The 10,930-nt window shown below is 53.4% G+C and overlaps 1 protein-coding gene and 1 long non-coding RNA gene across 6 annotated transcripts in view; one reads left to right on the top strand and one right to left on the bottom strand.

The window, feature by feature from the left end:
• Nucleotides 1-524: 524 nt before the first annotated feature.
• The window catches only part of SLC2A6 (solute carrier family 2 member 6), a 29,047-nt gene continuing 18,641 nt past the window's right edge, over nt 525-10,930 (bottom strand). For 3 of the 5 annotated variants that reach the window (XM_077306167.1, XM_077306168.1, XM_077306172.1), the window contains 6 exons: nt 10,472-10,683; nt 8,562-8,714; nt 6,989-7,097; nt 5,887-6,060; nt 2,928-3,073; nt 525-1,508 (listed from right to left, as the gene is read on the bottom strand). In XM_077306167.1, coding sequence (XP_077162282.1) covers nt 1,335-1,508; nt 2,928-3,073; nt 5,887-6,060; nt 6,989-7,097; nt 8,562-8,714; nt 10,472-10,683 — 968 coding nt within the window. In that variant the 3' untranslated portion in view covers nt 525-1,334. The remainder of the gene's footprint in view (nt 1,509-2,927; nt 3,074-5,886; nt 6,061-6,988; nt 7,098-8,561; nt 8,715-10,471; nt 10,684-10,930) is intronic. The other 2 variants (XM_077306169.1, XM_077306171.1) reach the window with 1 other exon arrangement.
• On the top strand, nt 3,533-5,555 carry LOC143821804 (uncharacterized). Its single transcript, XR_013225915.1, has 2 exons — nt 3,533-3,736; nt 5,348-5,555. It is a non-coding gene; the product is annotated as an uncharacterized LOC143821804 (long non-coding RNA).

Below are 10,930 nucleotides of genomic sequence, written 5' to 3'. Positions count from 1 at the left end.
CAACCAGCCAGATCAGGGGGTGGGCCAAGATGTAAGTGGACCTGCAAGGCAGAAGCGGTCTGGTTCCGCCACAAGGTGTGTGCTGAGCTGGACCCATGAAGGAGGGCAGGGAAGGGCATAGCTGTTTTTCTGACCCAGGTTGCCCCCTGTTGATTTTCCCATCCCATGGATAGGAAAGCAGGGGAGGGGTTGTGGCTTGAAATGGGAGAAGGCATTCTTGCCCAGCCTTCCTGAATGGGGTAAACCCTGCAGACAGTGGCAGACCTTCCGCGTGTCCTCGGCCGCCCCCCTCAGAGAACTGAACTTTCAGGCTGCCCCTCCTGAGGCCTGCTAAGCCGTGCGTCACTCAGGCTGCTCGACTTTGGCTCCTTGACATGCAAAGCTGCCCTTGCCAACTTTTTCAACCAGCCCCAATCTTTGCCCAGCTTGAAATGTGACTGGCAGCAGATCCCGAGCAATTCCTGTTCCCTGCCTGTTTCTCTCTCTCATCGTCTTCCTGATTTGCACCAGAAATTACTGAAACATTTTTTACATATTTCAGCACCAAAAGTGGATTTATTGGGGACAGAGGGAAGATATCTAAATACATCTGGGCCACTTCACTAACTCCTTTGTTGTTGTACAATCATGGGACATAAAAGATGACTGGCCTGAAATGTTGCGTTTAACTAGTCAAGTCTATCCAACTCTGCCAACAGAATGTTTAAAGCACCCCAGAGAGCCAGTTTGGACCTGCCCCCCCCCCAAGTACTTTTCTGGGTGTGTTTTTTTTTTTTTTTAAGACCTGGGTGACCTGCTAACGGATCTGTCGGATCTGTCGGCTCACACCCAGCCCCCCCTCTTCCCACACTGACACTCCAGGAGGACAGATGTCTGCCTGGTGAGCAACTGATCTCCTGTAGGGATCGGCACTGAGAGCCTGCTGGGGGCAGTGGAGCAGCAAGAGCCTTGAGGTGCCTGGTGTGACTTCCGGGCCCTTTCTGGCATTTGGAGCCCTGAGGGCCTGGGTGATTATTTTGATGGCTTCTGAATGAACTGAACATCTCTGGCAATTCCCTCAGGGTGGGGCATGGCTGCTGTTCTATTCTGCAGAAGAGCCGAGGTGGGGAGGACAAGTCTTCCCAAAGATCACCGCGTGAGTTCCCGATCAGTGTAGGATTTTCTATGGAGATTTCCCACTTCCCTTTGCTACACTAGCTCTTGGCCACAAGCAAGTTAGCTGGTGCAAATGAACTCCCTCCCCCCTGAAAACTGGTGACCCCTCTTCACATTTGGGCATTCCATGCTGTCCTCAAAATCTCCCACATGCCCTTCTGTCTTGAGTTCTCGTGAGTTTATCTATGGCGCCGGAAGGATTCCAGGAAAGATTTCCGCCCAGTTCGGAAGTATGATTCAATCCGTTCCAAAGACCTGCCTTTGGTTTCAGGAATCAACCATTTGGTAAAGATCAGGTTTGTCACACAGATGATGCTGAAGAAGAAGAAAGGCACTTCCAGGCCAAAGGATTCCTAAGGAATGTAAGAAAGGTTACCAGTGAGAACCAGGAAGGAGGGAGGGTGCGTGGAGTAGGGCTCCCACCTTGGTCTGAGGCAGCCAGATGACATTTATGTCCCGTGACACCTTATGACCAACCACACTGGATTATGGGAAGAAGCTTCCATGTGCTTTGTTTTGAGGAGAGGATAAGCCCATGTTTTGGGGGATTTGGAGTTGTGGTTGAGATCTTGTGTACGACAGGGTAGCCGAATGTGGTGCCCATGTGTGCCGGGATGCCCACCACTACCTATCCTGGTATTCACAGAGCTTTTACAGACAGTGGGGGAGGGCAGGTGGGAGTTTTGCATAGGAAGCCTTCTGGCTGGCCATAGGAGGTTTGATTGGGTGTGCAGAATTTTTAAAAGGCTACATTAACCGGTGCTGCCACCACAGCACACAGATCTTTATTGTGTGCCTGACGTTAAGCTGTGGTAGCCATTTGTTGGCTGGCTCCGCCTCCTGCTGCAGCCATTTTGTGGCTGCCCCTACACAGAATTTGAAGGGTCTCAAAAAGATTGGAGACCCCTTGATAAGAGTGTGCCAAGCAGGGTAGGGCCTTCTGGCCCTCCTATATCTGGCTCAAGAACCAAAACATCTACCTGCAGCCCCCTTGGCCCATTGCTCACCCACCTGTGTTCTGCCTCCCCTCTCCACACACAGCTTCTCTCCTCTCTGGGCTCAGAGGGAGAAGGTTCTCTGCCAATCTCCCTGCTCTTCCCTTTGTTGGACTGGCCACCAGCCTTCCCTTCACCCCCCCCCCAGAAGTCCTTGGCAGGCTTTGTGTTTCTGCAGCACCCCTTTCAGGGGTGGAAAGGGAAGCCATTAGAGGCAATGCAGAGGGCTGGATCCAGCATCCAAAACCCCTCTGTGCAGGATGTAGCCCAATCCTTTGTTGCTGCAGACCAAGGAGTCCACCACAGTGCTGGTTGTAGCTGTAATGTTGGGGCTCTCCCAGTGGCAGAAAGCTCTTGAAGTCCCTCCCCTCTGCACTCTTTCTCAGGGGCCACACTTGCAGGGATGGTGGCCACCGGTCCCATCTGTCTGCCATCGCCTTTTTAGAGAAAGATTTAGTCATTGAAACATGGCTGCTGTGGGTTGGACTTCGACCACTCTTAGCTTGACCCTTCTGAGAGTGTCAGGTCCCAAGTCAGCCAACCAGCAACAGTGGCAGAGGATGAATGCTGAGCTGGGTCTCCTTGGGCCTTTCCTCTTGCCATAGCTCCTTCATTGGGCAAACCTGCCATGGTAAGCTTCTTCATTGGAGGCAAATAGTAGCACCAGCAAACCGTTGTATACCAGGAAAGGAATTTCGCTCGGAATCATGCCCACCTGCTCCCAGACTGCCCCTATTGACCTGCTTGCCTACCTCATGCCTGTGGCGTCTCCCTTACCTTGACTGGCAGAAAGGCTTTTGTCAGGGCAAAGGCCGTCAACCAGCTGACGAGCACACAGAGGCCGGACACCACCCCTCGTGCCTTCAGGGGGAGAACCTCGCCCATCAGCAGCCAGGTGATGGGCCCCCAACCCATGGCATACCCTAGAGAAAGCAAAGAAGGCCAGCAGGGCTATTCAGTGGGAAAGGCCAGCAGGGCTATTCAGTGTCTCCTCCCTGGCTCACCTTTCTGCCTTTCTACCCTTCACAACTGGTTGGACAGCATCTCCACCTCCCATCCCTCCCCAGCCTGCAGCAGGGCCAAACAGGCTGTTGCGTTCTGGAAGATCAGCTCCTACCAAAACCCCCGATCTGGAAATTTCAGCTGGGGATAATGGATTTATTATTATTATTATTATTATTATTATTATTATTATTATTATTATTATTATTATTATTATTATTAAGTTCAGTCTGCTTTTGAGAGCTCTAAGTGGGGTCTCTTATCCTACCGGAAACAGGAACAGGCTGGATCTTGTTGCTGCCTTCATGAAACTGTTGCATTCAGGGGCTATGAGATTCTTGGCTGTTTTGCCCCAGCAGGCTACCAGGGTGACTCTCATGGTTGCTTGCCCTCATTCTGGATTTCTGCCAGTAGCCCAGCTGGTTAAAGAAGCACGCCTGCCGGCCCAGAGTACACTCCTGGCTTTGAATTGCAGTGACATTACTTCTAACTGAAGAAACATCGTCCCCCGGGCTGAGTTTTCCAGCAGCTGTGGTCTTGTCCTGGGGAAGGTTCCCTCATCACCACTCATCTTGCTTTTGAAGGTGGGGATCACTGGACATTTTAGGGAACCTGGGAAGCCCCCATGGGAGCAGATGGCCCTTGAGAGATGCCCAGAGTGGGTCTAGGTCATGTAAAACTGTAGGGGTTACATTTGAATTGCAGTAGAAGGGCGCTGTGAGGCAAATCAAGCTAATTTCCTTCAAGGGAAGGCCTAGTCTGTCCTGCAGATGTTCAGGATTTGGGATCTGTGGTAATTGGTTAAACATGAGAACCTGTGCTCAGTTGTATTCCTAACTCAACAAGGGCCAGGGTCTTTTCGGTCCTGGCCCCTACTTGGTGGAATGAGCTCCCGGGTGAGCTGCGGACCCTGCGGGAGCTTTTGGCATTCTGCAGGGCCTGCAAAACGGAGCTCTTCCGCCAGGTCTATGGTTGAGGCTGGGGTCGGCAAGACAGATCGACGCCTCCCCCCCCCCCCGGGGGATGAGCAGTGTATCGATTCTGACCTCCTTCCTTGCCCCTCTGGTTAGTGGGGGTTGGGTGGGCCAGTTTGGTGTACTGTTTAGGAGTGCAGACTTCTAATCTGGCATGCCAGGTTCGATTCTGCGCTCCCCCACATGCAGCCAGCTGGGTCACCTTGGGCTCGCCACGGCACTGATAAAACTGTTCTGACTGAGCAGTGATATCAGGGCTCTCTCAGCCTCACCCACTCCACAGGGTGTCTGTTGTGGGGAGAGGAATGGGAAGGCGACTGTAAGCCGCTTTGAGTCTCCTTTGGGTAGGGAAAAGCGGCATATAAGAACCAACTCTTCTTCTTCCACCATGTTGGGGTTTTAATGTCTTTTAGTGGGGGGTTTAACGGGGTTTTATGAGACTTGTAACCCGCCACGAGCCAGTCTCAGAAGTGGCAGGAAATAAATCGGAAATATAAATAAATAGATAAATAAAGAGGAGGAGGAGAATTAGGAACAAAAGTGACATCTCCTGGGAACTTTCATCCAGGCGGATTCCTGATTGGAGCCAAGAGGCCAAGTCATGTGAGAGGGCAAAAGCTAGAAGAAGGACATAGGCCAGAGGGAAGCCTGGCTATGTTGATATGTTATGCTTCATCACGATGAACAGCAACATACAGAAATACGCTTATGCTCCTGCTTGGTTTTCACGTCACAAGAAGATTGCCATCTAACATCAGATATTCAATGGACTAGAACGGCTACCTTCCTTTTCTTTGCAGCTGAGCTATGGAAATGGCACTGCATAGTAATATCTGTTCTTTTCCTCTTTAACACTTAGCTGCTCTTATAATATTTGAGCAGCAGCCTCCTGGGCAGAGCCGGTCCGGCCTCTATTTCCAGGCATCCCAATTGGCCCATAGACCAGAAACAGAAGCCAGCTTGGCCCCCAATGAACCAGGCAAGAGGCAGTCTGGCACAGTCGGTGCCAATCTGCCCCTGACCGCTGCTGGGAGAGGAGGTTGGTGGGCCCGGGGGGGGGGAGAAGGGAGTACCCTGGCCCGAAAACACCCACCGAGCCTTGCAGAGGCTGTGGTAAGGCCTTTCTGGGGCAGGGGGGACAGCTGGCGGAGGGGGGGATGGTATTTAAACACACAATGGGCTTTAAAGCTAGTCCTTTAATAAACCTTTATCTATTTTCAGGTCTGCTTTCCTCGTGTGTATTTTGAGGAGCCACAATATGGAACATTGCTCAAAGGATAAGAAGCAATGACCCAGGGGCCCGGGCTTGAATCTCAGACAGGGTCCAAGCAGATATTCCAGGGCAGTGGGCAAGTGCTTGTTACTGCAGATCCATGTTTGGCTGCGTGGCTGATTGTCTCCAGTGCATATACAAGAGTGGAGGCCTAAAGTGTGTACCGTGTTCAAGGCAAAGGCCATCAGTTTTTCTGGGGGGAAAGACATTAATCAGACTTGACTTCCTGCCAAACCTTGGCAATATGGGCCAGGCAGATCCCAAATGGGCTGGGCTTTTGATCATAAGGATCCAGTCCACTGGGAGTTGGGGAGGGGTACTCCCTGAGCTCCTGCTTCACGTGGCTGTGGGAGGGTGCTGTCTGCAGCCTTCCCTGCCAGGGCAACTTTCCCCTGTCACTAGTCAACGGGAAGCCTTCCCCACCCCTTCCCTCGAGGGTGCAGCTGCTTCCCACGCCCACACAGCCGCCTGACCCTCAGCTGCATACCTACAATGAAGGCCATGGTGGCGATCAAAGGAAGGACGGAGAGGCTGCTTGCGGTGGGGGGGGCAGGGCTTGGGTAGCTGCTGTTCACAGCCATTGCAGAGGCGTTGGCAGAATGCAGAGGGACGTAGTGGATGTAGAAGCCCAGCGTCAGGTTGGAGGCGAGCATGATGCAAGCTGGAGGGGGGGGGGGGGAGAGAGAAAGCAGGGATGTCTTTGGCTTCTCCTGGGAGCCAGGAGTTGAGCTCACAGCCCTTCACCTCCCCTTCCCCAACCTCTGGGCCCACTGCCAACCATTTTGCCCAGGCCTCACCCCCCCTCCCCCGCCCCGTATCAGGGTCACCAATGGCAGGTAGGGAAATACCTGGAGATTTGGGGGAAGAGACTAGGGCTGTACACTTCAGCTCAGTTCAGCTGCCTCGGTGATCACTGAAGCAGCACATAGGAGGTCAGCACTGTGGTGCAGCCATGAGAGGAGCAATGGCAGTGACCACCAGCTGGCACACCGCTGCCCCCCCCCCTCTCCACAGCACTGACTGCCCTGGGCGAAGAAGAAGCAGCAGCGTTGGTTCTTAGATGCCACTTTTCTCTACCAGGAGGAGGCTCAAAGCGCCTTACAGTTGCCTTCCCTTTCCTCTCCCCACAACAGACACCCTGTGGGGTGGGTGAGGCTGAGAGAGCCCTGAGATTCCTGCTTGGTCAGAACAGCTTTATCAGTGCTGTGACTGGCCCAAGGTCACCCAGCTGGCTGCATGTGGAAGAGGAGCAGGAAATCAAACCCAGCTCGCCAGATTAGAAGTCCGCATCCCTAACCAGTACACCAAGATGGCCACCAAGCTGGTGACGGCCGAGGTGGCCAAACTGAGCCGAAGTGCCTACTCCTAGTGGGGACTGGGGAGGGCAGGTTTGGGGATGGGAGGGACCACAGTAGCCATTGTTATCCAGAGGTCAGTTGTAATTATGGGAGATCTCCAGGCTTCACCTGGGGGCTGGCCCCCCTATACCAGTATGGCAGTATGCCCTAAAAGATGATCTGAAAGTGGTTTGACTTCCCAAAAAGAGAAGCCAAAGTGTGTGTGGGGGGTGGGATGTGAATGGATGGCACCTGAGGCATAGAGGAGGATCTTTCTGCCGGCTCGATCCATGGAAGACGCAGCAAAGACCACCGACACTAAGCGCACGGCCCCCACGAGAACAGCATCGTACTCTGATGCCTGTGAAAAGCAAAGGGGATGCAAGAGAGAACAGGCTCTTCCATCACTTTCAACATGAAGAGCTATGGGGCAGGGAGGCCTGGAGGGCCTTGGGTGTAATAGGCATAGATTTGGACTCTGGTGCACGTTGGGACAGAAGCCCCTCGCACTCCTCCCTTTAGTAACAGCCCATCTGAAGCCCACCTTATGAACTTTTCTCTTGGAATGCTTTCCTGGTCAGATGGGATACGGTCAGTTCTTGGTGCTCCTCTTGGCTGGGACAGCCGTGGGTCTGGTTGCGTACCCTAAGCCATTGCCACAGGTGAGTCTTCTGCCTCCCAAAGATGCCTCTGGTATTCTGGACCAGTGGTCCCCAACCCCCGGTACGGGGCCGGAACCGGTCCGTGGATCAGTCTATACCGGGCCACGGCCCCTCCTCGTCTTCCTCCCCGGCTGCTGCCTCGGGGGCTGCCTTGCCACTTTGCCACCGGCTCACCTTTGGTGCTCTCCAGTGGCCGCCATGGCTGGGGCTCCCCCTTGGCGTGGCACTGTGCAGCTGCCATCACGGGGCCCCCACCTCAGTCCCACTCTGTGTTCTTTGGAAATGGGGGGGGGATCTCTCCAGCTTAGGAAGCAATGGAAGGCATTTGGGGCAGTCACTGATAGGACTTGCCCTACTGAAGGCCTGGAGAAAGGATGCAGCACTGGCATGGGGCCTGGGGCTCAGTGACCCTCCCCTTCTCTCTGCCCATATATGGGCAGCAGTGTTGCTGCGAGGGCCACCCAAGCTGCCCTAGAGATCGTGCAATAGCTAACAGACATCCTCCGTGGTCCTATGCCTCTGGCGCAGGAGAGCATGCAACGGAACGGGGCCATTCTGCATTTGCCAGGAGTGGGTGGCTGGGAGCTGATGCAGAAAGAAGAAATCCCCCTCCAGGCACTGAAAGACCCCAGGAGTCAGAACCCTGGGAACCCCCAGCCCAAGCCTTTGACTCCCCCAGCTGATCGTGGTACCTTTTGCAGGTGGCGTGATGGGTGAGAATGCAGTTTGGCTGGGAGTGGTGTTGTTTGGGGTGTTAAGCTGTGAAGCCAGGCACTTTGGCTGCATTTGGCTTTCTGGGAATGAGGACTTTAAGGAGGGATCTGGAACATGGGGAGAGGGGTGCCACGTAGGTTGAGGGGAAGCAGGTGATTTTGGACTCGGGCCTGATATCTTCCCAGCAGTGGTTCAGGTGGCTTGCAGCCCTGGAAGACCATGCATGGCCAGCAGTGAGCTGAGGTGTGTGGCCACTCTTATTGGGGCAGCAGCAACAGTATAGGCCCCTCAGCTCAGAGCTGGGGTGCAGCAGCCAGAAGAGGAGGTGTGAGCACCCCTCCTGTGCCCCCCACTGGGCGTGGCTCGCAAATGCAGGAAGGGCTGCCTGAAACGCCCAGAGAGGGAGGCAATGGGGAAGACGGGGGAAAGGAGGCCGGGGCTAGGCTTACCAGAATGACCTTCGTGCTGTCAAAGATCACTTGCAGGTACACGAGGATGGGGGTGACACCGCAGAGCTGCTGCAGGAACCTCATCAGCAAGGTGATGGCCACCGGCTTGTAGATGTAAGGGGTTCGGAGCTCTGCCCAAGTGACTGTCTGGCTCTAGAAGACGTCCACAAGGGAAAAATGTTTCATCCATCTGCCGCACGGTTAAATGTTGCAACACAACCTTTTGTGTATAGCATGGTGTCCCCCCCCCTCCTGCTCCCCAGCATCCTAGATGGGTATGAGTGGCTCTAGGAATGGCTGCCGTTGCCAACCTCCTTGTGTGAATGACAGGAAATTCCAGAAGATGGAACAATTCTGCAGGAGAAAATGGCTGCTTTGTAGGCTGTTTTGGTGTTACAACCTGCTGAGGCCCCTTTCCTCCTCTCCCAAGGCACCACCCTCAAGCCTCAAGAAATTTCCCTAACTGGAGTTGGCAGCCCTGTGATTTGCACATGTAAATGATGGAGCCATGAGCAATTTCTCTGGGAAAAGGCTGGTGTCTGAGCATGCATATTTGCTGCAGATTTCAGCACAGCACAGTGGTTGGCGTGTCAAGCTAGGATCTTACAGTTTGCTTTACACAGATTCAAATCCTGACTCTGCTGTGGTGGCTGGGTGACCCTGGGCCAGTCACTTTCTCTGCCTAAGCAGCCTCACAACACTTTTAAGCTAGCCTTTCTCAACTTTTTTACCATTGAGAAACCCTTGAAACATTCTTCTGGCTTCGAGAAACACCATAAATGGCGCAATCATCCAGAATGTGGTTGGGAAGCCTAGTTGCGTACAAGCCCACCACGGCCTCTACCCTTCCCATCCACCCCAGGCCCAACACTGGTCATTTTGGGAGGGGGTGGGCTGTATGGTCATATCAATTGATAAATGTTTAGCACATTTTAAAAATACTAGAATTTAAGCCCGCTGTAAGCTTAATACAGCGGGCGCTAGCGGGGGGCGCAGGATCAGCCGTTCCCGGGGCCAAGAGAATGCTACCGCCCACCCACCCACCCGGCAGCAACTTGGGGCCTTCTCCTGGCTCCAGGAGCAGCCCTGCCGCATCTGTGACGCAGCGAGGCTGTTCCCAGGGCCGGGTGAAGGCCGCCGTCCACCCAGTCATCCACCCGGCAGCGACCCGGAGCCTCAGGGCGGGAAAGGAGCAGGGATGCCGCAGAGCCCGCCCTTTCTCCTCCCACATTGCCCTTACTCAGTTATTACTACCGCAGGAACGGTTAAAGATATTACAAATCAATTAACTATCACCCATTCAGGAAACCCAACCAGGCTTGAGAAAGCCTGCTTTAAGCCCTGGGGGGGGGGGGGAGAAAAGGAGGGAACACATATTTGAGTAAATACATCTAAGTCTGTTTAATTGCAATGGCTCCTGGCCGGGGAATTTCAGAAGCTGTAGTTCCTTGCAGTGTCAAATGTCCATCTACAATTTCTAGATTCAGGTGGGTTGCCATGTTGGTTTGAATCAGCAAAATAGAAACTGAGTCCAGAAGCACCTTTAAGACCCACTCAAAAAATACAGTTTGCTTCCAGGTTTGGGGCAGCTCTGAAACAGAGCTGGAAATTTTCTGAATTTTGGAAGAAAGGGGCAGGGATCACTTGAGAAAGGTTAAATGGCTCACAGCCATTTAAATCTAAAAGCTGATGGGTGGCCCAGCCAAGCTGTTAGTCTTAAAGGTATACACAAAACAGAGATTCAGCCATAAATACAGGGTGGAAGTGGGTCATTTTCACACATTCTAAAAATCACATTTTGTGCCTCCAGTTTGAATCTGCTGGAAAGTGATGTTTTAGAATGGCTTCCTTTGGTTGCTGCTGTAAATGGAATTTCTCGTCGTTCCCCACCAAGCACTGGCATGACACACCTGCTCCTGCACACTGTCTTTGATCTGTTCGTACTCCCACCAGTAATTGACCTCCTGGCCCCGCAGCCAGGCCAAGGCGCTCAGGGCCTCCTCCTCCTTCCCCTGGGAGATCAGAAAACGTGGCGACTCCGGCATGAAGCACAGCAAGATGACCATGAGCAGGACCGGCACCTCTCCAGCCACGGCCAGCCAGCGCCAGTTGAAGACAAGGCCTGAGGTGGGCAGAAGTCAAGAAGTCACATGGAGAGCCCAGAAGGACCCCACACCCTACTTGGCAATGCAGCTGGGCTGCTCATAATTTCTGCGCATGGTTTGTTCTTGCAGACATGCTTGTGAAGAGCAAAAAAGGTCTGGTCATTTTTTAAAAGGTGGTGTGTGTGTGTGTAAACATTCCATATGAGGCTTGGCAACCTAGGTGAGGCCTGTAGGTCATCCTTTGGAAATCCAGCCTACAAAGGA

This window comes from Paroedura picta, chromosome 12, assembly GCF_049243985.1.
Source record: "Paroedura picta isolate Pp20150507F chromosome 12, Ppicta_v3.0, whole genome shotgun sequence".
Lineage (NCBI taxonomy): Eukaryota > Metazoa > Chordata > Lepidosauria > Squamata > Gekkonidae > Paroedura > Paroedura picta.
Note: the sequence above shows the minus strand (reverse complement) of the source record. Positions and strands in the feature narration are given on the sequence as shown.